General features: G+C 38.2%; 1 protein-coding gene and 1 long non-coding RNA gene across 4 annotated transcripts in view; one reads left to right on the top strand and one right to left on the bottom strand.

Moving 5' to 3' along the window:
- Window positions 1-12,151, bottom strand: part of LOC138755383 (uncharacterized) — a 55,868-nt gene extending 43,717 nt beyond the window's left edge. The window contains exon 1 of the long non-coding RNA XR_011352237.1: window positions 11,700-12,151. This is a non-coding gene — a long non-coding RNA (uncharacterized lncRNA). The remainder of the gene's footprint in view (window positions 1-11,699) is intronic.
- tram1 (translocation associated membrane protein 1) overlaps window positions 11,712-27,590 on the top strand; it is a 32,956-nt gene continuing 17,077 nt past the window's right edge. For all 3 annotated transcript variants that reach the window (XM_069921250.1, XM_069921252.1, XM_069921251.1), the window contains exons 1-7: window positions 11,712-11,933; window positions 17,211-17,274; window positions 23,467-23,585; window positions 23,665-23,781; window positions 23,870-23,928; window positions 25,151-25,235; window positions 26,893-26,963. In XM_069921250.1, coding sequence (XP_069777351.1) covers window positions 11,814-11,933; window positions 17,211-17,274; window positions 23,467-23,585; window positions 23,665-23,781; window positions 23,870-23,928; window positions 25,151-25,235; window positions 26,893-26,963 — 635 coding nt within the window. In that variant the 5' untranslated portion in view covers window positions 11,712-11,813. The remainder of the gene's footprint in view (window positions 11,934-17,210; window positions 17,275-23,466; window positions 23,586-23,664; window positions 23,782-23,869; window positions 23,929-25,150; window positions 25,236-26,892; window positions 26,964-27,590) is intronic.

Consider the following 27,590-nt stretch of genomic DNA (forward strand, 5'->3'; position numbering starts at 1 on the left):
CCCTCTGTTTTCCCCATTGTTCTTAGTGGAAGCCTTCCATTTAAGTTGTTTCCCTTGCCTTATCTCCCCAAATATACTTATCTGGATTAAATTCCATTTTCTGACTGACTAACCAGACCACCTACATTTCCCTGCACTCTCAAGCTTTGTTCCTCACCATCAACGACATGGCCAATTTTTGTATTATCTGCAAAGTTCTGTACCGAGCCCCTTAAATTGTATCTTTAATACAGTATATCATTAATATACAGTGAAAACACAAAGGATCAGGTACTGAGCCCTGTGGAACCCTACTAGTAATAGCCATTAATTAAACATAACTTTAGCTTTGTCAGACAATTTTGGATCCAATTTGCCATTCTCCTCTGATCCCATGAGTTTTTTGTCAAGATCCCACATGACAACATGTTGTCAAAAAAACCTTACTAGAATCCATAAAGATTATGTAATAATTAACTTTGTTCCCTGCTATTCACTGAAATATGACTTGCCTTTAGCAAAGTCATTCCAACCATCCTTAATTAATCTACACCTTTCTAACAAAGTTTATGGTATCCCGATGAATGCATTGGTCTCATTCTATCAAGAGATTTTCCTTTTACTGTTTTCATCCCTCCCCTACCTTATTTGCAACTTAAACCTAATTTAGCAGTTCTGAAGGGTCTCAGGTTTTGTGTTTACTGTTTCTCTTTCCACAGAAGCTCCCTAACATGTTAAATGTTTACAGTATTAATATTTGTTCAGATTTCTAGCATCTGTAGAATTTGTTTAAAAATTTGCACTAAACCTCGAGTCTCCTACATGAATGACTCCCATTGCTCTAACCTTAATTTCAAATAATTGTTTTCAGCTATGTCTGATACATAACTCTCTTCCTAGCATTTTAGGATTTTATCTTTGTCTTTTTCCATAATTATATTAAATCTAACTGATTTAGTGAGCAGCTTCACTAAAATACTCTCTCTCACTGATACTCCTTCTTCCTCCCTAGGCTCATACTCCAGCATTATATCCAGAATTTCACCTCCATAGCTCCACCACCACCCCCAATTCCCAACTATGCAACTCAGCACAGATGAGTTGCTACATACTAGCCAAGAAAATTGAGACAGAGACATACACCTTTGTAAAAGTCTCTTCCCTCACAGCACCAAAGTACCAATTCACCAAAATCCTGAATTTAGTACTCTGCCAAAACAATGCTCCACCGAAATAGTACTCTGTAGGAACAGTATTCCATAGAAAACCTTACTCTATTCTAACTATTGCAAAATTTCTCTGAAAGGGAACCTGAATGGAATTGAATCTTCTCAACAAAAACTTTTAGATAAAGCAGTTTGTATGAGGTTTGTTTTTGACTGCATTCAGTATAAATTTACCATTTCTATTTTTGTAAACTAATTACACATGCTTCAATAAAGCAAGACAGAAAAATTGAGGTCTGAAAGGCTTCCTATTTAAAAACAGAATTTTTATAAATAATTCAATTCAGTATAAAACTGCCTACCAAATTAATAGTAATTTGAGATAACATGACACATTACATATAGTTTGGAAAATTGGCTGAACATGAACATACATTCAGAAATTTTTTTTTAATCTTTTTAAAAATTCAGGATCACTTCCATTTTTTTGGGCTCTAACTTAAAAGAGTGGATTGATTTTAAGTATCTATATAAATATAATTATCTTCCCTGATAGAATATATAAAACAAATGCTTTGCAGACGGTCTCCAATGGCGCTATTATTAGTTGGTCGTATTAAAGTGATTAAAATGATAATTTTACTAAAGTTTTTCAATACTTTTAAAGCAGTACCTTCCTTCAACCCTAAAATATTTTTGACAAGGTAGACTCTAAGATATCTTCTTACACTGGAATAATAAAATCCTGGATTGAGCAAACCTTTATTGCAGAAACAATAAAATGTCGGAGAAAATGGCTCTCCCTAATTTTAGGTTTTATTATTGGGTTACTAATATCTGATATATTGCATTTTGGATTTATTATTCAGATGTAAATGAATGTCTTTTATCAGTTCTTAGTCATAAAATAAGGATTTGGTTTCAGTTTCATAAATTTTTTGGGTTTAATAATTTTTTCTCCAGTAAAATACATTTTAATTTTTTTTAAAGCATTAATTGATCAGGCATTTTCAATATGGAAAACTAAACGAGTAATAACCTTTTCAGACCTATTTGCAGGAGATTGCTAACAGATTGAAAGACATTAAGCCAACAAATTATTTGAGCAAAGCACAATTTTTTAGGTATTTGCAAATTAGGGACTTTCTGCATACTTTACTTCCAAACTATCCTTCTGCTTACCCATCAAATATGATAAGGCAACTTTTTTCAGGTATATCGACTTCAAAAAGGGTTAAACGCTGAAATATATAATTGGTTACTTAATTTGCAACCAATATCCAACAATAAAATTAAAGGTTCTTGAGAAATGGAATTCCAAGAATTGCTTCCAGATGATCAATGGCATCATATTTTTCGACTAGTAATACTTCATCAATTTGTGCCCATCATTCCTTGATTCATTTCAAGGTGGTACATCTAAAGATAAGTGGCCCGTATTTTTCCCAATGTAAACCTTACTTGTGATAGGTGCAAAGTTGAGGTAGCCACTGTAGAGGTGTCTTTGAAACCCTAACAAAAGTTTGAGGATTGGAACAAATCTATTAACAGCTATTTTTTTAATCAATAGTTTGTGCTCCTATTTTATTCTCAGAATGGACTGCCCAGTCCCTTTTTCTTTTTGTTTTAGAATAGTTAGAGAGGATTTTGTAATAAAAAATATTTTTTCTCTCATTTCTTTCGGTTTTACAAGAGGAGAAGAAATTTACGGTTAATATATATTTGTTAAATACTAATGTTACTTTTGTTGTACACTCGTAAATACATGAATGTAATATAACTCGTATATATTTTCAATATAACTCAATAAACAGATTGAAGAAGAGTGGATTGATGCTGCTTGTTGTAAAACCCAACCAATCTTTCTCCAATACTATTTATCCTTTACTCACTGTTGAATTTCATTAATGTTGATCATGAACATAGTCACAGAGCTGCCTCTTGTCCTCAAGTTTCAACCAACATTCTTCATCAGATCTGTTGTTTTTAGTGTTCAGAATTTGTATACACCTGTATTGTAATTTTAATTGTCTACCTTTTTCTTATGCTGATCTGATACTCCGAGAAAATATGAACCAGATTATCTCCTTCCTGAAAATGAGTAAGAATGTGGCATCACTGAATCCAAAGGTAAATAATTCTGCTGCAACAGGCTCATTGCACTCCTGGATGGCAAGTTATGTCCTGCTGGATCTGTTCTTTGTCTGAGGTATTTATTACAGCCCTCATTTCACATTGCACAATATAAGATGTCATACCAATCCATTTCATGGAATGGATATTGTTTGTATATTTCAGTAATATCTAAAGAACTGGCAGCACAGGCCTTGTATTCATGTTAGGGGAATGATGTTATGCAAGTTAAAGAAGAAAATCTGCAGATGCTGGAGTCACTTACAATACACAAAAGTGCGGGAGAAACTCAGCAAGTCATAGGAAGCAAAAGAAAACCAACATTTCAGGTCCGAGCCCTTCATCAGGAAGAAAAGTCAACTGAAATATTGGTTGCCTTTTACTTCCTATAGATTCTACATGACCTGCTGAGTTTCTTCAGCATATCTGATGTTATGCAAGCATTGATGTTGGAATTCCTATTATTTAAATTTAAATTCTGAAATTAATAATTAACTGCAGTTGATGGGTAACATGAACCAATATAAAATAAGTCAGATGCCAAATTTATGGCAGATAAAATGCATTATATTTTTTAATTGTATACATACTCCTCAGTTAAATTTGAGTTGAGACATCTCGGGTAAACTTTTTTAATTAATAAGGCTGAGCAAAAAATAAAATGCCATCAGACAGCCTGAAAGCGTCCTACATTCAATTTCTGTTCCAAGACAGTTATGAAAACAATGCAGACAAAGGCCATGGAATTCATTTATAATGTTATGAGAAAAGGTTAAGTCATGGAGACTTTTAAAATATAAAAGATGTGGTGAATTGCTGTAATCCTGATTACCTGGCTCCACCCTGTCCTGTGACTGTACCTGTGGCCCCTCCTTCTTTTGACCTTGTATAAAGCCTCTTGCACCTTGACCTTCCCCCTGAAAGCCTGGGTCACAGTGCAGGATGAGGTCCCTGTTCATTGTGAATAAAAGCCTGTAAATCAGTGACTCAGTCTCAGCCTCTCAAGTTATTTACTGTACATCAATAGATAGGCACAGGGATGGAACAAAAATGGATGATTGTGGATTGTGAGGTTGAGAAGGGTTATTACTGATGTTGAGCAGGTTTACATAGTTTAGCACAACATTGTGGGCAGAAGTAAAAGGATCAGGAGACAAACATTTGTCTTCGCAAGCCTGCTCCATCATTTGATAAAGTCAAGGTTGATCCAGTCTTGGCCTAAATAATATTTTTCACTTTTTCTCCATACCTTTTGACTCCCTTAAACTTTCTATAAGTCTCAACCTAGAAATTTATTCATGTCACCTCTGCATCTCCCTGAAATAGAGACTTCCAAACACTCAGGATCTTCAGAGAAGAAATTCCTCCTCAGGTCTTAAATAACCAAACCTTTATCATGAAGCTACTTAGGAAAAACAACCTTTCAGCATCCATTGTGTCACTCCCCCTGTGACGAGCCCAGAAGACCCCAAAACCCGGCAGCAATAGATATTCACCAAGACAAATGGTTACTTAAACAAAAGTTACTTTTAATTATCTTTAAACATGAAAACAGGATCAAACTTTAACTTATCACTATAAAGTTAACTAACCTAACTTAACCCCCTTCTAATTCTAAACACACATGTATGTAGTGTGTGTGTAAGTTTAGAAAAGTTCTTTAATTCACAGTCCAATCTCACTTCTCATTCTTCCAAGTTCACTGGTTACAGGCAATTCTTATACTGTGCACAGAATTTAACATTTATGAAGTTTACCAGGCTTTGGTGCTTGAAAAGTAAATGGATACCACTCAGGAAGATTTTTGTCAGTTTTCAGAGAGAGATTTGTTGTTCCTGGACACAAACTGATCCCTTTTAATCAGCCAATTCAGTGTCTTGCCAAAGAAACTTGCCCCTTCAGAGTTCTCCAGATGATAACCTCCTTCTTTCAGGTCACCACAGAGTTCCTTTGTGTTTCTCTTATTTCAAGTGAAACATTAAGCAGCCATTCCTCTCCTTTCGTATGGACCACAAGGGCTTTGACCAGGCTGAACTAAGCACTCACAACCCGTCTTCAAAATGGGGATTTACTACAAACTTTGCAGCTTGTCCTGTTCCAGTCCCAGCTGTTGCTGCTGAACTGGTGTTTCTCTCTCTCTCTCAGAAAATTGCCTGTTTTACTCTCTCTGCTTTCAAAACCACACAACCCTCTTAAAACAGCAACCTCCACTCAGACAGACTATGGCTCCGAACCTAATCCTCTACGTTCTTACATCTGTTGCTTTTCAAAACAATAATCCATTAGTGAAGTCCCTTGGGCACTTCCCAAAGCTTCTGCAAAGGGATTCGGAGTCGGGCCTGTCTGGCTTGACCAGAGCTCCAGTATTTTAAATGTGATCTGTTCTGAAGTGTTTGTATGTGACCTATACTAAAAAAAAACCTGCCACACTTTATCTCCCAAAATCATATGCATTAAATGGTAGGCTATTGAGATGTGCAGAGCAACAAAGGGATTTAGGAGTGATGGTAAATAGTACCCTCAAGGCTGATACTCAGGTAGATGGTGTGGTGAAGAAGGCATTTAGAATGTTGGCCTTCATAAATCGGAGTATTGAATTCAAGAGTAGGGAGGTTATGATGAAATTGTACAAGGCATTGGTGAGGCCAAATTTGGAGTACTGTGTACAGTTTTGGTCACCAAATTATAGTAAAGATATAAACAAAATAGAGAGAGTGCAGAGAAGGTTCACGAGAATGTTCACAGGATTTCAAGGTTTGAGTTACAGGGAAAGGTTGTGCAGACTAGGGCTTTTTTCTCTGGAGTGTAGAAGATTGAGGAGGGACTTGATAGAGGTGTTTAAGATTTTAAAGATTTTAAAAGGGACAGACAGAGTAAATGTGGACAGGCTTTTTCAATTAAGAGTGGGGGAGATTCAAACTAGAGGGCATGGTTTAAGATTGAAGGGGGAAAATTATAAGGGGAACATGAGGGGAAATTTCTTTACGCAAAGGGTGGTAGGGATGTGGAATGAGCTTCCGGAAGATGTGGTTGAGGCGGGATCATTGGTTACATTTAAGGATAGACTGGATAGTTACATGGAGAGGAGAGGACTGGAGGGGTATGGACCGGGTGCTGGTCAGTGGGACTAGGAGGGTGAGGATTTGTTACGGCATGGACAAGTAGGGCCGAACTGGCCTGTTCTGTGCTGTAAGTGGTTATATGGTTATATCTATATACATAGGAACATAGGAAGTAGGAACAGGAGTAGGCCAAAAATGGCCCATCGAGCCTGCTCCGCCATTCAATATGATCATGGCTGATCTAATTTATGACCTAACTCCACCTACCTGCCCTCTCCCCATATCCCCTAATTCCTCTATCATGTAAAAGTTTATCTAACCGAATTTTAAATATGTTTAATGAGGCAACCTCAACCACTTCCCTGGTTAGAGAATTCCAAACATTCACTACTCTCTGGGAAAAACTATTTTTCCTCATCTCTGTCCTAAATCTACTCCCCCGAATCTTGAGACTGTGCCCTCTCGTTTTAGTTTCCCCGGCCAGCTTAAAAAACCTTTCTACATCTATCCTATCTATACCCTTCATAATCCTATATGTTTCTATAAGATCTCCTCTCATTCTTCTGAACTCGAGCGAATACAATCCTAGGCGATTTAATCTTTCATCACAAGTCAACCCCTTCATCCCAGGGATCAACCTAGTAAACCTCCTCTGGACCGTCTCCAAAGCCAGTATATCCTTCCTCAAATATGGAGACCAGAACTGGACACAGAACTCCAGGTTCAGTCTCACCAGTACCTTATACAGTTGCAACATTATCTCCCTACTCCTGAATTCAATTCCTCTAGCGATGAAGGCCAACATTCCATTTGCCTTCTTAATAACCTGCTGCACCTGCAACCTAACTTTTTGCGATTCATGCACAAGCACTCCCAAGTCCCTCTGCACAACAGCATGCTGTAGTTTTTCACCCTTTAAATAATATTCAGCTCTTTTATTTTTCTTGCCAAAGTAGATAACCTCACACTTACTAACATTGTACTCCATCTGCCAGACCTTTGCCCACTCATCCAGCTTAACTATATCCCTCTGCAGATTCTCCACATCCTCATTACAATTTGCTCTTCCAGTCACATGTAAGAAACTGTAAAATTGCAGGCAAAAGAGCTGTTCAGTGAAACTAGCTGCAACATGGAGGCAGTGAGCAAGAACAGACATAAACTGCTTAACAAAAAAGTGGACAAAAGTGGAAATAGAGGTGTGGCCAGCGAACAAACAATGAAAAGGATAATCATAAGCCATGCAGTTGATGTGGTACACAACACCTACTAAAAAAGTGTCCAGTGTATGGTGAAATATGCTCTATGTGCAACAAAAGCAATCATTATGCCCGATGTTGTAGGAACCAAATGCAACAAATCATGCAGTAGATGAAAGGGAGATAGAGGAATTCTATGCAGATGTTATGACTGAAAACAAGAAAGAAAGCAGAGACTGGATGTTGAGATTAAAAGTGAATGACATATACACTTCAGTTAAATTGGATACTGGAGCATAAATTAATATAATATCAGAGACTGATATTAAGATTAGACAGAGACCAAAGATGAATCAAACAAAAGTGAAGGTGACAGGATGTTCAGGTACCGATACACCAGTGCAAGGAGAATGCATGGTCAAAGTGAAACATAAGGACAAAGAGCACATACAAGCATTCATCATGGTACCAAAGGATGTACAGGGCATACTAGGCTTAACAGCCTGTGAGAAACTAAACCTGGTTAAAAAAAAAGTCCTTATTGTGGAAAACAAAGGAGAGACAGTCTATGATGAACTCATGAAAGAGTACAGTGACCTATTTCAGGGTCTAGGCTGCCTTCCAGGAGAACACACAATCAGAGTGGATAAACATGTGCCACTGATAATACATCCATGCAGAAAATTTCCATTTGCACTTCAAAAGCAACTAAAAGCAGAGTTGGACATGATGGAAAGCCTGAATATGATTCAGAAGATAGATGAGGCACCAGAGTGGGTGAGTTCACTTGTCATTGTGGACAAAAAGAATGGAAAGCTTAGAATTTGCTTGGATCCAAGAGATCTAAACAGAGCAATAAAGAGAGAACATTTTAAGCTTCCGTCCGACGCGTGAAGAAATCATGTCACAGTTTGCAAATGCAAAGTTTTTCAGCAAGTTAGATGCATCATCAGGATTTTGGCAGTTAAAATTGGATGAAGCAAGTTCAAGACTGTGCACATTCAATAGTCCATTTGGCAGATAGATTCTTAAGGTTACCATTTGGAATTGCCTCAGCTCTTGAAGTGTATCACAAAACTATCCATACGGTCTATGGATGGAGTTTATACCTCAATGGATGACATCATAGTATGGGGAACCATGAGAATGGAGCATGATGAGAAACTAAGGAAAGTCCTGGAAGCAACAAGGAAAGAAAACCTGAAGCTGAATAGAGAGAAATACCAGCACAGGGTGACAGAACTAACATTTGTAGAAGATATTATTGGTAGTGAGGGCATCAGACCAGATATCCGACACTGGGAACATGCTAAGGCCACAATGCAAAAAGGGCGTACAGAGGTTTAATGGAATGGTCAACGATATGGGTAAATTAATATCCAACCTCTTAGAAAAGATGGCTCCATTGAGAAGACGAACAGAAAAGAACATTGAATGGGGGTGGGATCATGACCATGAAAAGTCATGGAGGGAACTAAAGAAACTGCTCATAGAGGAACCAGTTCTGAGGTTTTACGGCCCAGCAAAACCCATCAAGATATCATCAGACGCATCACATAGTGGGCGTTGAGCAATGCTTCTGTAAAAATATGATGACTGACAACCCACTGCATATGCATCACGCTCAATGACAGACACGGAGACACAATATGCTCAAATTGAAAAGGTGCTGCTCAGCATCACATACGCCTGTGAAAGATTTCATCAGTTTGTGTCAGGACAAGCAATCAGTGTAGAGACTGACCATAAGCCCTTGATTGCATTGTTCCAAAAGCCATTAAATGATTATCCACTTAAAATACAAAAATGATGATTAGGCTGCAATGCTCTACACTGAATGTAGTGTACACTCTGGGTAAGCTGATGTACACAGCAGACACATTGTCTGGGGCTGTTGACACATGAGAGCCTGTAAACACCAAAATGGATGAAGACGTGAATGCCTTCGTGGACATGATCACAAGTGCATTGTCCATATCAGATGCAAAAATGAATTCATAAAGTCAGAGGCAAACAAAGATGGAACACTGACACAACTGAGAAAAAACACCTTGGATGGATGGCCCAACATGAAGCAGGACTGCTTACTTGACATTTCAGAGTACTGGAACTGCAGGGCGGAACTATCATTGGTTGAAGACACCATCTACAAAGGAAATAAAATCCATATCCCAGAGCGTCTGAGAAAAGATGCTAAAAAGAATCCATGGAGGACATCTCATAATCGAAAAGTGTAAGAAAAGAGCACAAGAGGTAATGTACTGGCAAAGGATCAACAATCATATAATAAATGAAGTGTCAAACTGTACAATATGCCAGAAATATCAAGCAAGCAATCCTGCAGAACCACTAAAGCCACACCCTGCACCATACAGAACTTACCAGAAGGTAGGCGCTGACCTCTTTGAATGTCAAGGGAAGGACTATCTTGTAGTCACAGACTATTACTCCCTGTATCCAGAGGTGTGTAAACTGAACACCACCATTGCAGATGCTGTAATATCAGGTATGAAAGCCATATTCTCCAGATATGGTGCGGCAAGAGACAATAGACTGCAGTTTTGCAATTTAAAGTTCCGACAGTTTGCCAAAGAATGGGACTTTGTAAACACCACATCAAGTCCTCATTTTCCACAGTCTTGTGGAAAAATCAGTACTGACAGTGAAAAGACTGATGAACAAGGCAAAAGACAGTGGAACAGACTTCTACCGGAGCATGCTAGTATACCACTCAAGTGTGGTATGTCACCTTTCCTTACGGGACGTAGGCTAAGATCAAACCTACCCACTCAGGAGAACCTCCTAAAAACCAAAGAGGGGGACAAAGTGAGGAAATTCAAAGAACAACAGAAAGAAAAGTATTACTTTGACAGAGGGACAAAAAACCTACCATAACTCCACACTGTAATAAAGAAACTTGGGTATATTTTAAAACAACTATACTTTATTAGCTAAAGTCCTCAAGACTATTTGGAGGCATCCATCTTGAATCTAACCGAAGCTGTCACAAACTTGTGTCTGACTCCCTCTAGTGGTCAGGATTATCACTAGCACCCTATCATAACAGGGACCTCTCAAGACTTGTGGGGATTTTGAACAATCAAGGCATTCACAATGTCTATAGCCATTTTCTTTTAGACCCTTGGGATATGGATATGGGATATGGATTTTATTTCCTTTGTAGATGGTGTCTTCAACCAATGATAGTTCTGCCCTGCAGTTCCAGTACTCTGAAATGTCAAGTAAACCATTACATGATGGGGACAGATAGCCCTTTATTTTCAGGGATCAAGATCATCTCAAATTCCACCTTCCCGATAATTTCTTGATTATTTATTATTTTGGGGATGTTTTCGCATGTTTTAAAAACCTTAAGACTAATCGAGGATCATTATTTCAAATTTTTGCTCGTACCCAATGTGACACGGTTAACGCAATGCTGTTCCAGTGACAAGGATCTGTCAGGAGTTTGTACGTTCTCCCTTTATCTGCATGGGGTTCCTTCCACCCTTCAAAACATATGTGGGTTCTGGTTAATTGGAGAATTTTGGAGTCATGGGTCTGTTACCTTTGTTTGAAAAATTTAAAAAAGGAAATTACAAGTAAGCTGATATAGTATTTGTATCTGAGAAGTGAATTATACTGAAAGAAAGTGTAAATACATTAAAAAGGTTTTTTTCAGATGTGATACTATGTTTTGGAAAAAAATGAAAAATAATATTTCAAAAAAATTTAAATAAAATAATAACCCCCAGTTTCTTGTTCGTGTGGATCAACGTTTATTTTAGCTATGCATAGTGTCTACAACTTTTTCATGTCCCTGCAGCCTCTTAATCTAATCCCAGTTTTGTGTTCAAGAGGGAAACATCTGCTTTAAAAAGTTCTTGTGAGAGTTTGCATTGAGTTTTTACTGAGCAGCGACAGGGGTTACACGACCAACGATCTAACTGACACTCTCGGAGAGGTTCAAATTAGAAATGAGGGGATTATTCCTTTCCTTCTTGCTACTTTTAGGTGCATTGTTGCTGCGTGTTTATAGCAGGACAACGTGTGACATTTTATACCAAAGGTTTCCAACATGCAGCGGTGACCAGATTTCAGTGAAGTGGCATGGTGATTCCTCCTCCCGCCCTGGAGGGGCGCTGCCGCAGGAGGCCTACCTCTGCCCTTCAGGGCGCCAGTGTCGTGGGGGGTGGAGTCAGGCTGCTTCTGGTTTCTGCAGACGTGGTGCCGGCCCGGAGTGTCAGTCTCCAGTTGCTGCCGCTTCCACAGCCATGGGTCTGCGAAAGAAAAGCAAGAACCCGCCGGTGTTCAGTCACGAGTTCATTGTACAGAATCACGCCGACATCGTGTCGTGTGTCGCCATGGTCTTCCTTCTCGGACTGATGTTCGAGGTGAGTGAGAGATGCCCACTTCAACCCGCTGCGGGGTCAGCTGTTGGCCAGGCCACTTTGAATCGGTCGTAAACTTGCAGTTGGTGCCCTTTCCTTGATCGCCCCGGAGTTACGAGGGGTTCGGAGTAACGGACGGACCCTGAACATGTCAGTGTGCCCGGCCGGCCGGTTCTCCGGGTTATTATTTTTTTCTCACCCGGAGCCTTTTCCCGACACACCGAACCGCGGAGCATTCTGGGGTTTGCAGTGCTCCATGCTGCGTTGACGCGTCAGTGTAGCGGGATGACTACAAGGACCAATATACAGCGCGCGAAACAAGTGGCGGTGCTGGCATCGGCTTCCCCACGGGAACACTTTGGGTTGACGTGTCCAATTGAGAGTTTCCCAACTTCGTTCTGCTTTGAAGTTTACCATCGTTTCTAAAATTTGGATATGTGAATTCTTAGCAATCCTATACTTGATTGTCTCTTTGTATGTTTAAAATTATTGGAAAACTATCTAAATGTGTAGTTAAAAGGTCTTTGTCACTAGGATGTTCTGCTCTGCGTCGCTCTTTGAGAAGATGGCAATATTCTCGTTGTTAATGTTAAAAAAAACCTGCGAGGAGAACTGTCTGAGTCAACTGTACGAGTAATGTGATTGCACTTCAGGGTTAATTAAAATGCCTTGATGACAAACGTGCGAAGACTCGTTCCTTTATAAATGTGAATGAGGAAATTTATATTAGAAGCAGTAGAGATTTAGTTTTGGGTGTTGGGTTAAAAGTGTGTATCTTGAACCAATATCTTTCAATTTCCAATTATCAGTTGATTTCCCCCGGAGTAAAGTTGTGCGGGAGTAAGAGAAATAAGATCATTCGAAAATTACAAGAGATCAATTTTACAAGTAACAAGTTGTAAAATAGTTAAACAGAATAGTTAAAATACACAGGAAGAGGCATCCAATCTATTGTGTTCGCTTTGGTTGAAGAAGACTTGCTTTCCAGCACCGTCTGTAGTTCTGCAGACTGTCTCGAAGCATGCTTTGACAGCAACCAGAGGTACTAACTGCAAACTTTATGGCACTGAATTCCAGAGCCCTACCAAATGGAGCCCTCTGGTGGAAAGTTTTATTTTTCCTCAAGTTTTTAAACCTATGCTGTCTGAGGGAAAACAGGACTATTCTATTCACTATTAAACCCCTTGTAATTTTATTTATCTCAGTCATCTTCCTTTTGTGTCCTTTGATCCAACAAAAACCGCCAGATAACTTGGAGTTTGTTTAATACACAAAACTCAGTAGGTCACACAACGTTCAAAGGAAGCAAAGATATATAATCAAAGTTTGGAGTATGACCAAAAAGCAGGTAGGCACCTGAAGAGAAAAAGTTTTGGGGGGGGGGTGAGAAGAGGTAGGGGCACAGGCAAGAGGTACCTGCCTCTGCTTCTCCCACTTCTTCCTACAAAAACCCCAACTTTATGTACCGGACCACATGACTACTCTTGTACTCAATGCACTGGCCAATGAAGGCAAGCATGCCATACCCCTTCTTTACCACTACTTAAAACCACTTTAAGAGATCTCTGTATTTAGATTACCAGTTCCCCTGTATGTCAATGCTGTTAAGATTCCTTCCATTAATTGAATACTTTCCCCTTGAAATTGCAACATCTCACACCTGTTTGGATTAAATTCCTTGCTATTTCTTTGCCCATATCTGTCATCCATCTATATCCTGCTGCATTCTTTGGCCCTTTTCATTCCTCCAATCTTTGTGTCATCTGCAAAATTATTAACCCATCCTGCTATTTTTTTCATCCAAGTAATGTATATATATCACTAATCCCTGTGGAACACCACTAGTTATATGATTCAAGCTTGAAGGAAAAAAAATCCTTCCACCACTACACTCTGTCTTCTATTGACCAGCCATTTCAGATTCCAAGCTATCAATTCACTGTGGATCCCATGCATTTGGACTTTCTGGATCAGCCTATTCAGAGGGACCTTGTCAAATATCTTATCAAAGTCCATATAAACAACATCCACTGCCCAACTTTGATTAATGTCCAGTACTCTGGAATATTATGTTGCTCATGTGGATGCAGGATTCTTGTCGAGGGCCTGAAAATCTTTTCTCTTGTCTCTTTCAATAACCTGTGATATGTCTCATTTGGTTCAAAATAATCCAGCACAATCTCTTTCTTGATCTCAAAATGCTGTAACTCATTAGTATTCTCCACACTGTTGTCATTGTCTTCCAAGTCTTTTTCCTTAGTATATACTATGTTACAAACCGCGCGTAATGAACAGCAATAGACAATGAACCAGACAGTGTTTTAAAACAAAAATTTTATTTCTAAATCTTAAACTATAGTCTTAACTCTTAAACTATCCTTAACACTAAATCTCTCCCCAACTATGCGCAGGTGTGCGTATGTGATATACCAAAACCATTACAGTCCAGGCCAAAATCTAGAAAGTTCAGTCTTTCAAATTCAATGTTGAAGCGTAGGCCCTTGAAATTTGATGCCCATAATTAATGTTGAACTGATGGGAAGACTGGAGTTGTTGCTGCTACAGACTCAGGAATACTCCTTGCGTGGCCTTTGAAGAAATGTCCATCCACGCCTTTTGTAGACAAGACTCAAACTGGGTGGCCTCCATAAAGCTTCCAAGACCCTGGCACTGGTCTCTCCAAGTGATTTCCACTGTTAGTCACACTCAAAATGAAGCACTTTGAGTGACCCTCATAGCACAGGTTAATCCACCAAAAAGGCCCAGTCATTCACAGAGAATGCTTTGCTCTGAATTCCACACAATGGCTGGCCACAAGAACTGCTTCAAACTGCTGTTCTCTCTTCTTTGCAAATGTATTGAATCTGGAATAGACTGTGACAAGCCTTCCCTCAGTCCTTCCTTTGTATCGAATTTTCACTGGGCTGTGACTTGTGATGGCGCTTGTGTGAAATGTTAACTGTGATCATTCAGTTCTTCCTGTCTATACTATCCCTTACAGTGATAATCCCATTTTGCTAAAACAGGAGCTCGTAATAATTGATACAAGGTACTCATTTAGTACCGCTCCCACTTCCTCTAATTCTAAGCATAAATTCCCCCCTTTATCCTTGAGTGGGTCTATCCTCCCCTAATTATCCTCTTGTTTGTAATGCAAGCAGAAAATGTGTTGGGATTCTCCTAACCACCAAGGACATCTTATGGCTCATTTTCGTTTCCCTAATACCCTGCTTTTGTTCTTTCCTGCAACCCTTATGTTCCTTGAGTGCCTTCTCTGATTTTAGATTCCTAAATGTAACTTTTTTCTTTTTGACTTAATTCATAACCTCTCTCTTATCTTGTTATCCCCATTACTGCAACAGCTAATGATCTGGATTCAAATTAGCTGGTCTTTAACTCCCACACATCTGTTGTGGAATTTATTAATAAAAGCTGCTCCCAATTAATTCCCCCAATCTAATGTTGTCATCATTTGCCCTCCTGAATTTTGTACTTTTTCACAAGGTCTTAAGCCATAAGCAATTGTGATCATGATTCCCAAAATGCTCTCCCACTGAAACTCTGATTAGCTTACCAGGCTCATTTACCAATACAAGGTTTACTATACTCCCTTCCCTGGATGGAATATCAGTAAAGTGAAGAAAATTTCCTGGATGTGTCTATCAAGTTCTGCCCCAACTAAGCTTCTAGCACGAAGGATGTCCCATCATTATTGGGGAAATCAAAGTTTCTCGCTACAAAGTTCCATGATCTGGTAACATTCCTGTTTCTCTATCCCTTGGAGGTGTGTAGTAGAACCAAAACAGAGTGATTGCACCTTTCTTATTTTTATCTCATTCCATTTCACCTTGGTGGATGAGCTCTCTTGTACATACTTTCTGAGTGCAGCTGTAACACTCTCTGATTAGTAATGCAACTCCTTTGCCTCTACTCCCCTCTCTATCCCATCAAAAATGTTGAGCTGCTATCCCCTCTCTCTCTTGCAGCTAGGTCTCCTTCATGGTCAAAACACAATTTCCTGTATTGATCCAGTCTATAAGTTCATCCATTTTAACGATAATATTCCTTGCATTAAAACAGAGTTCAGCCCTTCATTCTCAGTGTGTTCATTAACCTGTCACTTTCTGTCCTTCCTTTCAGATTTCTTTGGCACCATATCTACCATCCCCCGCCTTGCTGCTCATCATAAATATGCTGTAGAACCCAGCTCCTGGTCTGCATGTATAGTCTTGAAACATTTCTTGTCAATGTTGACTCCACAGGATCATGACGATGGTAGATTGGGCCGCTAACTTGATGTCAAGGGGATGTGGTTACAGTTTTGGAGATGATAAATGCTTGGCACCTGTGCAACACATTATCTGAGGCTTGTAAATGAAGCCTGAATGTTTCATTGATATCTATCTGAAGCGTGGGAAATCTTTTGAGTATTTTGCTTCTGATTTAATTGATGAAATAGTTGAAGGTGATTAGGTCTCTCATGCTTTCTTGTGCAACTATTTGTATTGAATTAAAATGGTAGATGGGTTTTCAGAGCAAGGTCAAAATGTATCCTGTTCTTGGTACTTTCGGCTGAAAATAGTTCCAAATATTCCATTTTTGTGCTGGACTTTCATATTATTATTCATAGTGGAGGTGTATATGGAACAACTGCAATATTAGTATAATTAATAAACTTGTTTACAGCATGTTTTTTTTTAAACACATGTATGTAGTCCTGTTCTTTGGCTTCACCCAAGGTTTTGGGTATGCTGGGGCTACTATTAGCATGCCCTTCTTCATTCATCATTTAGACAAGATTGCTCCCTCATCTGAAGTGGATGATGGGATGGGGGATTATGGAGAGTTGCGGTGAGATTAAACTATTGCTGCTAATGCCTTCTGGAACATTATGAAGCCTCATCTTTAAGCCGCGAGATCAGACCTATGTAGTGTACCTTTAATGACAACAGACCAAGATTGAAGGTAAAAATTTGTATTTACAAAAGTATAATCATTATTGTTCATTTTTTGTATTTAGAAAATGTTTTTTGAAGTAGCTATTGTAGATCATATTCCTTGAACCAATGGGGCTGTATATTGATTCAAATAAATGAAGGGAGGGTTCACCTCACCAAAATTTTCATTAATTTTGGACGTCATCATAAAGATCTGTTAAGTATGCACTTTTGCTTCTTGACAGCCATTGAAAATGAGATGGCATTCATTTTGTGGTTAAGATTGAGTAGGTTTTTAAATTATTATTAATGAAAATTGATCTGACACTTTCCTGTTTTGCAGATGACAGCTAAAATAGCTGTGTCGTTTGTCACTCTTCAATATAACATCACAATCCCTGCAACAGGTACGTACTTTTAATATTTTAAAATTTCTCAGAACAATGCTTTACATTTAATGAGGTCTGTCACAGTTGTCATGAAAGAGGTATTAGGACAAATGTTCAAAAGCCCTTTTCAGGTGAACAAAGGGTTGTTTAGAGAGGGAATTCCAGAACTTGAACTACAAATAACTGAAAGCACGTCGAATCATATAATTGTACAGCTTGAGAACACACCATTCAGCCCAACTTGTCCATACCATCCAGTGGTAGCCCATCTTTATTAATCCTGTTGCCCAGATTATTGGTCCATAGCTCTGCCTATCTAAGTGATTTGTATACATATCTGGACACTTCTTTAATGCTATAAACAACCCCTCTTCAATCACCCATGCTTTCTGTGTACTTAACACTAGGTAAAGAAGACTTTTGTTGAGGAATTGAACAGATCAATGTGCAAACTTAGAGAGTGCAAATATTTTAGAAGTTGTAGGATTGGAGAAGTTTACAAAGATGGGGAAAGGCAAATTCATGGAATCTGCAAAACTTTGGAATTTTAATATTGGAGTACTGTCAGAGAGACGTCGTAATGTAGGCTAGCAAACTAAGTGGTACAAGGGTGAAAAGGACTTGATGTAATCCAAGATACGGATAGCAGAATTTAAGATGAACTCGTGTTTATGGGAGACAAGTGAAAGGAACTTTGAAGTATTTAAGTCTAGAAATAACAAAGGCATTAATAAGGAAAAAGAATATGTTTTAAGCTGCTACGTTAGTTGCCTACCCTTTTTTCTCTAAAATAGTATCCAAATGGTTGCTGTTCATATGAGACATGTCTAGCCAAGGTAATTACAAATGAGTGTTGTCTGGCAACCCTCCATGAATAACTATACTGTATGTTTGATAGCCATACAGAAAATAAACATTTTCTTACCTTTTCCCTAATAGAAACTTAAACCATTTGCTGCTGTAACATACATTAACTACTTCTCTGGCATACTCTTTAATTAATTAAACTGAAAATTTCTCTGAATTTATTTACAAGGCTTCTGAGTTTTAAAAATGGACCACTTATCATTAAAGATTATATTTGTACCAGCAGAGATTTGTTAAAGGCAGAGGGAGTTTGTCAAATGCATTAATGTTTTGTAGCAATAAGTTAAGAGTATTTGCTATGGATGTAGTGCATTTGGACTTCCCAAATACTTGTTTTTTTAAAAAAAAAAATCTCCTGCTGTCTGTTCTAAATTCCTTATAATTGCAAAGTGGAGATAAAGGTGGCATATAGTTTTGACGGTGGCAGAAATAAAGCAAAAGTTTGCTGTGAGCCCATGTCAGAACTTTAGCTGTATAAACACTGGCATAAAGTGAGGAAGCAAGGAAGTTTGTTAAACTTGTTAATTACTACACTATATTTCAGCATATAAGTCGACCGGCATATTAAGTTGATTCCCCTTTTTCAACCTACTTTTAAGGGTTTTATGGTGTATCCAGCGTACAAGTTGACCCCAATTTTCTGATTGCCTGAGGTGCCCTGTTGACCCCCCAAAGTGAAGCCTGCGATGCCTGAGATGGGCCATTGACTGGCATATATGTCGACCCCACCCCCCCAATAGGTCACGCAGATTGATCTGCTGGGCGTTAGCTGGAGGTGATTGCTATCATGGAGGGTCCATCGACGCAATGCAGCACATGACGAAAATATGAAGTGAGGTTTAAGTTGAAAGTGATAGAAATGGCCAAGAAAACCAACATCTGAGCTGCTGCAAGAACATTTGATGTGGATGAGAAGTTGGTGAGAGATTGGAGGAAGTAAGAAGAGACTTTAAGAAAAATAGCAAAAAGGCAATGTTCTTTGAGAAAAGGAATCACTCATTGGCCAGAGTTGGAAAATCATGTTGCAGAATGGGGACATGAACAGAGGCACGATTGCTACAAAGTCACCCAAAATAAAATAAGAGCATTTGCACTGCAGTGGGCCAAGTCGCACCCCGACCTCAGTGATGACTTTGAGGCTACAGTAGGCTGGTGCAGTCATTTCATGAACAGGAAAAATCTAGCATTATAACAAAAAACAAAACTTTCACAGAAACTACCAAAAGATCTTGATCATAAAGTTGCAAGTTTTCACCATTTTGTTATACAGAACTGGCAGAAACACCAGTTTGAATTGGGAAATATCAGAAACATGGACAAAGCCCCCATGAATTTTGATATGATAGGCAATAGAACATTGGAATGGAAATGTGTGAAAACTGCACAAACCAGAAGTACAGGCCATGAAAGGACCAGGTTTACTGTGGTGTTATCGTGCACGGCCAGCAAGACGAAGTTAAGACCCATGGTAATCTTCAAATGCAAAATTAAACCAAAAATGAAATTCCCTGCAGGTATTTTTGAATATTTTCATGAAAAAGGATGGATGGATGAAAATGGTGTAAAACTATGGATAGACAATGTGTGGAACAGGTAGTTTACACAAAGAATGGAGTTTGCTAGTCTGGGATATATTTCATAGCCACTTAACTGAGAACTCTAAACGTAGATTAGCTGTGTAATACTTACATGGCAGTTATCCCAGGTGGTTTGACATCTATATTGCAACTTCTCAATGTCTGCTTGAATAAGCCATTCAAGGACCATGTGCGCAAGGAATTGAATACATGGATGTCGAGTGCAGAAAAGTAGTTTAGAAAAGGCAGGGCAATGTGTGCTGCCTCACTTGATCACTTTGTGCTCAAGACATGGGGGAAAAAGTTAAAGTAGAGGCTGATAAAAATCATTTAAAAAGTGCAGTATCTCTTGTGCATTTGATGGCATGGAAGATGATTTACTGTGGGACACTGATGACGAAGCTGAAACCACCTCATCAGATACAGTCTAGGTCCCATATGATGACTGTTTAAACAGTAAGAGTATGGATGTGCTTGCTGCCATCTTTGCTTCAGTTGATGATAGCGAGAGTGATTTTGAAGGGTTCTAATTGTGTTGTTGTTTACAATAAAAAATCTAAATGAAAATCTATCACAGTCTGGTTTTTTTTTGTTTTTCAAGGGTCAACTTGTACGCCAGATCAGCGCAGATTGGATTTTGAGCTAAATTAAGATCTCAAAAGTATATCTGGCATTCCAGTCGACCCCCATTTTTTTGAGAGATTTTTTGGGTTTCACGTCTCAACTTATATGCTGAAATATATGGTAGTTATACCACTGCTCAACCCTGGACAGTTGTCATCAGAAACAATGTTACCAGATGGTTAGTGTGGTGGTTAGTGCAATGCTGTTGGAGTGCCAGTGACGGGTTCAAATTTGCTGCTTTCTGTAAGGATTTTGTACATTCTCCCCATGTCCGCATGGGTTTCCCCAGGTGCTCTGATTTCCTCCCACCCTTCAGAACTGTATGGGGTTGTAGATTAATTTGGTATAATTAACTAGCATGGGCTTGTTGACCAGAAGGGTCTGTTACCGTGCTGTATGTTTAAATTTAAAACTCCAGGAAGGAATTTGTAGAATTGAGTCAGAGAACAAGCCCTTTAGTTAAATTGAAAAAATGAGATTGAAACAGAGATGGCTAAAGCAGGATTTAATCATAGAGTAAATATCAAATTTGATATCATTGTGGTATCCTAGAATTTGCCAAAAAATCCCAGCTTTAACTGTCTCCACTTAATTTTAACCACATTTTCCCACTGTCTATCATGATGTAAACCTTTCTTCATTTCATCTTTTGAATCCTCTCTTGTCTATCTGTACAAATCTCTTTGTAGACTAAGTGATCTATTTAGCCCCAAGCTGAGCTTCCAGCTAAACATCCCACCTCACTAAGATGCCCTATTTTTACTTTCATGTTGTTGACAAAATTCACTCCTGTCTGTGGATTTGACCATTGCAATGATGTATGCTTTCCATCCTCCATAAATAAAAATTCGTCCAGAATTTTGCTGCCTGTCTCCAGACTGCCTTCCATTCTGGTATTACATTAATTTAAATTCCTTCATGTTCAAACTTATTTCAGATTCAAAATTCCTTTATTGTCAAGTTAATAGTACAGAACATGTAATATTACACAAAATTGCCTTCTGCCTGCTGTAAGGCAAACATGGAGTTGCCATTAATGTTGCCTGATGCCCCTTACAAAAGTAAGAGTAGCAAAAGAGTCCCTTCAGAGTCTCTAATTGTCCATGGATTTGTCTACAGTGCACCTGCATCCTTTGCAACTGCATAGACTCCTGTTCGATTTATAGGCAACCTGAGCTCCAGATCCAAACACCCCCCCCCCCCCCGATAAAATCTGGAAGCCTTCTGTGCCCGAGGCCTGTCAAAAGGCCTTCTTGCCCTCAGCACCCTCTCAAATTCCGGCTCCAATATCTGGCGCCCATGAGCCAGTCTCCCAACAGCTCGCAACCTATGTGGGTCCCCTGACCACAAGTCACCCGCAGTCTTTGTGGGTCCCTCAACCACTGAGCCCCTTGCTTGTCTGTCGCTGTGGTCCTGTACGGTCGAGTAAAACACAAAAGTCTGGAGACACCATGATTGAAGTAAAAGCACAATGCTGGAGAAACTCAGCAATTCAGATGATGTAATTTATATAGCAAAGATTAAAAATACATAATCAACATTTCAGGCTTGCGCCCTTTGTTAAGGTATGAGCAAAATGTAGACAGACTGGTGAATAAAATGGTCAATCCTGTAACGTCGTCTCCTCTGCTTCTCCTTCTCAAAGTGGGTGGGAGGGATGTATTCTCCCTGTACCTGGTGCCCTGCACCGGTCCGCTGCTCCTGGAGTCTGCAACCTCTCATGGCTGCTGTTGATCACAGGCACCACCATCTTGGGTACTGACCTGTGGTTGCAGGATTTTACTTTAAATCTTTACTTTAAATACTTTTTAAATACTTTAAAAACACCGTCAGCTCCTCTAACAGGCCGATGTTCGAACTGGGTAGTTGAACCCTTTGGAGCAGCGTTGTGTCTCTGCTCCTGGGTCCATACCAGTGACAATGCTGCCATTTTTTATGGATTTTGTTTTTTTGTTGTTTCACCACTTCATGTTTTGTAACTACAGTCAGCTCCAACTACATCCTACCAAACTTTTTAACCCCTTTTTAATCCTTTTTTTAACCTGAGTGACTTTCCCTCACTATTTTGTTTTCAGCTATTTAAGCCCTGAACTCTGAAATTTCTTGCCAAAACCATCATTTCTCTATTTTTACTTTGAATCCTTTCTTTAAAACCTACAGCATTTCCTGCTGACTGTTTCTTAGCCCATTTTCAATATTTTGGTCTCATTACATTGTTATAAATTGCTTGGGACATTTTATGATATTAAAAGCAGTATATAAGCCAATATGCTATCATTTCCTTCAACAAAGACTTGCATCATGCTTATTAATGTTACTTTTTTATGAACCTCTTCAAATTAAATAATTTCTCACCCCTTAAAGCATATATCACTGCAATGGTCAAATCCACAGACAGGAGTGAAAATGGCCTGTTAGAGGAGCTGACGGTGTTTTTAAAGTAAAATCCTGCAACCACGGGTCAGTACCCAAGATGGTGGTTCCTGTGATCAACAGCAGCCATGAGAGGTTGCAGACTCCAGGAGCAGCGGATTGGTGCAGGGTACCAGGTACAGAGAGAATACATCCTTCCCACCCACTTTGAGAAGGAGAAGCAGAGGAGACGACCTTACAGGATTGACCATTTTGTTCAGCAGTCTGTCTACATTTTGCTCATACCTTAATTTTTTATTGACCTACTTAAAAATATCAACAGAAATCCTGCTTTCATCTCATATTTGTGCACTTTTTCTCAGATTTTTCCATTTCATTGGAATCAATGTATATACTCTTCAATTTTAGTTGTGGCCTCTTCATCAGAGAGATCCTGAAACCACTTCATGATTACACTTTAATGAAACATCATTCCTTATTCTATTGTGATCACATTTATAAATTTTCATTGCTGCTATTGAGTAATGTACAGTTTCATTCAGCTCATCTGAAACACTTTGATATTATAAAATTTTGCAAAGCTTCCATCTGATATCACATTCATTATATGTCTCTTAAAGTATATTTCTGCTCTTGTTTTGAATTTGATTGTTAATTTCTAGAAATAAATGCATAGAAATTTATCACCGGTCAAGTCCTTCATTTGTTTTACATGTATGACTTTTTTCTGAGAATTAATAAATCTTGAATGTTTTGTTTAATTTCTCAGATGAAAAGAATGAATCGTTTATTCTTTATCATTATGGCTTTAAGGACTTAGCTACAATTTTCTTTTACACGTTGGTGGCTATTATTCTCCATGCCATTGTGCAAGAATATATTCTTGATGTGAGTATGGTTAAATTTATTAGAATCTTTGAAATGATGCACGTTTTATCCAGCTTTCGAATGACTATCTTAATTTCAGAAAATCAACAGGCGGATGCACTTTTCAAAAACAAAGCACAGCAAATTCAATGAATCTGGACAGCTCGGTGCCTTTTACTTGGCTTCTTTCATCTGGGGAATGTACATTCTAGCATCCGTATGTACAAATTCTTTTCTATAATTTTTATTTTGCCAGATATGGTCATTATCATAACCGTCAAAACAAATTTTTGTTTTATCTTTAGGAGAATTATGCTACAAGTCCGAGGAATTTGTGGGAAAGTTACCCCCATACATTGATGCCGTGAGTATTTTCATAATTCCTCATGTGAACACAATAGTTTGAAATAATGCATAATTTTTGAGAAAGACCCATCAATGTATTTTTGTCTTATTTTTCTCTTCCTTATAACATTGATTTGTGTGGACGTGTATGAATTGTTGATGGATTTTCAATAAAAAGCTGATTGTGCTGAACCTTGGGTTATAAAAATTAGAGCCTAAAGGTTAGAAACTGTTCTCTTTCTGAAGAGAAGCTCTTGAAGGCAGCTCGAGACTCAGTGTTGGACCAAATAATCATGGTAGAGCATCTAGATATCTGCCATTATTCTTTAATCATTGGAAATTAACACTTCATTAAATAAGAATTTTTTTTCTATCTGAGTACAAAATCTAAGTCACACCCAGGACTCATTTTAGTATTATCTTTATTCTCTGCTTCTTGAGAGACTTGTTTTCTGAAATGTTGACAAAGCAGATACAACAATGGATTTTTTTAAAAGTACTTTTAAGGCTACCAACATGGTACTAAAGTTTAAGTTCTGAAGAGCAATGATTTTTGTTTCTTCACTTGTACTTCTCCTGATCTGACATAATGCCTAAACCAGACCTTTATTTGTAACATGTTTAGCTTATTTAGCTTGTGTAATCTTGCTCAAACATTAAAGAAAATTATCATAAGATTTCAGATTCAAATTTCATTGTCACGACATCATGTACAACTCTGAGATTCTTTTTCTGCGGACGAGGCAGAATTACTACTTTTTGGTAGTGCAAATAAAAAAAAAACTGCACTGGTTTTGAACTGGTTCTTTATTGTGGACCAATTGTGACTTGTGTCCAAGAGGTGAAATATGCTGTGTTTTGATCACTAGATGCTGTTTCATCTTGTATTAATATTCTTGGTACAACATTTCAGGTAAATGTATTATCATTTGTACAGTTGTAACATCATACCAGAATGAATGTCAGAAAGGCAAGTGTGTCATGAAGAAATAAGTGATATTCTGTTTTCTGCAACAATGTAGTTGCCAGCAAAAGTTTGGTTTAAGTAGTTCCTATTGTGTTCCATGATTTACTGGAACTACTAATTATTACAATGAGGCTCACAAAATATTTTAAATGATAATGTACTTAACTATTTAATTTAATTTGGTAGCATTTTCATTTCAGACTGTACGTTATTGTGATTTGCACCAACATTTCATATTTATTTGTACATTCTTTGTCATGTATTTCTCTTTTAGTTTTCAGGTGAAGTTTTTCTACATTGCGCAGTTAGCTTATTGGTTTCATGCCTTTCCAGAGCTTTATTTTCAGAAAACACGAAAGGTAAGCTGTAAAACTCTTCCTCTGTATGATATTTTGCAGATGTTTTCAGCTGCTGCAGCAAACATGGGAAGGATGAGTTGACTAACAAGAAGTTAAATAAAAATGATTTGCTGATAAGCACCATGGCAGAAGGTCATACTTTACTTTGAAGTAAGGCCATCTAATATTAATATACTGTACAAACTTTTATAATGATGAAGAGTTTTGAGCTTTCCTCTTAGAAGAAACCACTGCTGAAGCCCAGTAGATTCTTGGTTGAGTTGTTAAGTAGTTCACGGACAGGAAAATTTGGTCTTTGAGCATGTGGATGAGGAAGTGAGAAAAAGACCAGTCACGAATCAAATGATGGATCAGAATGAATTTGTCATTGATGGAGAAAGATCTGGTTGAATTCATCCCCCCCCCCCCCATGTTCCTAAACTGCAGTTAAATAGCCTGTTGGTGATTAGTGTCAAGGTGTTTCCAATGGATATCTTCGTGGCTCAGCACTGCTGCTCACTGTTCACCAGATGTGATAAGCTCATAAAGGAGTTTAGAAGGCTGGGCTTCTGGGCAACACATAGCACACGGTTCTCCCAGATAATTGACAAGGAGGCCCTAATTATGCTGGGTTTTTTTGGAATTGGGGCCTTGTACCACATCCATTTGAAGTAAGGACATAGCTGAGAAGTGTCATTAGGTATTCCACATCAGCTATCTGGAAAAATGGGTATACATTGGAAATACAATCTGCTATTTGATCAGAAATCCCAATGGTTCAACATCTGATTAACTGAGATGCTAATTCTCACACTTCCTCTGACACATGGAGCCCCAGTTCCTGTGCTCCCTTTACCAATAAGGACTCTAGAAAATTTGCTGTACCCATATAACATTGAAAAGAAACATGAGATAAAGGTGTGTTGGTGTGCTAATAGGCTATATAGTTTATTCGTTTGGAAAACCTGCCATTCTGATGCACCATATTCCTGACTCTCAGATTAACAGAATTTCACTGTCTAACCTTGTAACCTATATTATCTTTTATGATGTATAATTATTCCCTCCCATCCCAACATGACTTTGCTCTGGGACCACATTCCCTATTCTCTCACTCCCTGATCCTGGAATCCTTCAGGCATCCTTTTCATTGTACATTGAGTCTTGGAGCAAGTCATAAGACATGTTCCCCCTTCCTTGTATCTCTGCCATAACATGCACTGTAAATTCTCAGCAAAGGCTGGTTTGCTGAATGAGGGGTCATTCTCCCCCAATTTCCCCAACTTGATATCCTCAAAAAGATCATGTTCCCAGACTATTTGTTAGTAAATGGGAGTTCAAGAGTTAAATAAGCTCAGTATGGCCACTTATAAGAGGTTCGGAGGTATGATCTCTGCAAAATGGCTTTCTTTCAGAAGGAAAATGTTTTGGTGCAACTAAGTTCATGTGTAGTAAGCAAAATCCATTTTCTATAACCTCATAAGAGAGCAGACTGGCTTTGATTATTTATTATATTTTGACTTTTTTAATTAACAATCTAAATATATTGGTGAAAATGTTCCATTCCAATGGTTGCATGATACATTCTAGTCAATTAGTTGGGTTGATAATCTGATCTTTTGAATTTTTTTTATGTCTTTGCTGGTTTCTAATCAGTTGAGTGTCTTTTTGCTTTTAGGAAGATATTCCCCGGCAGCTTGTGTATACAAGTTTGTATATTTTTCATATTGCTGGAGCTTATCTGTTAAAGTAAGTACTTTTCAAAAGTGGTGTGAATAAGATGTTAAACCTCAAAAGATAAAAATTCACTTGAATAAGATCATTGAAGTAAATCAGATCTCCAGAAAGTTCTTTTGTTTCACTGAAAAAGTGGTAATCAAAATAAAGTGAGCAACCCCGATTATAACACTTAACCATAATCTATACATTCTTAATGTGGAACTCCTTATTGCCTTCTAAATCTTTTTTTTAAGTGAATCATAGCTCTTGAAATGCAATTTATAGGTTGCTTCAATATTGTGGCATTTTTTGTGAAACAGATAATTTCACAGATGCCCATTTCAGTTGCATAGTTTCTCAAAATTATTTTGCATTTTTGCTGAATAAGAAAAGGTTAATGCTTTTGGGCATTCATCAATATCTTTGCAAACCAGGTGCATGACATTAATTTGAAGAAATCCCCCTTTTTGATTTAACGGTCCTAATTGGAAAAAAAAATCAGACTATACTGAAATGAGGTGATTTGAGAATCAAAGCTGTATCTTGTTCATTTAGCCTATAATTGATTATTCAATAGACTGATATTTGTGATCAAACTTGCAGCTTGGCATTGACCTGAATGTATTTTATACGTGTACTATTTATCTTCAACGTAGA

The sequence above is a fragment of the Narcine bancroftii genome, chromosome 2 (genome assembly GCF_036971445.1).
Source record: "Narcine bancroftii isolate sNarBan1 chromosome 2, sNarBan1.hap1, whole genome shotgun sequence".
Taxonomy (NCBI): Eukaryota; Metazoa; Chordata; class Chondrichthyes; order Torpediniformes; family Narcinidae; genus Narcine; species Narcine bancroftii.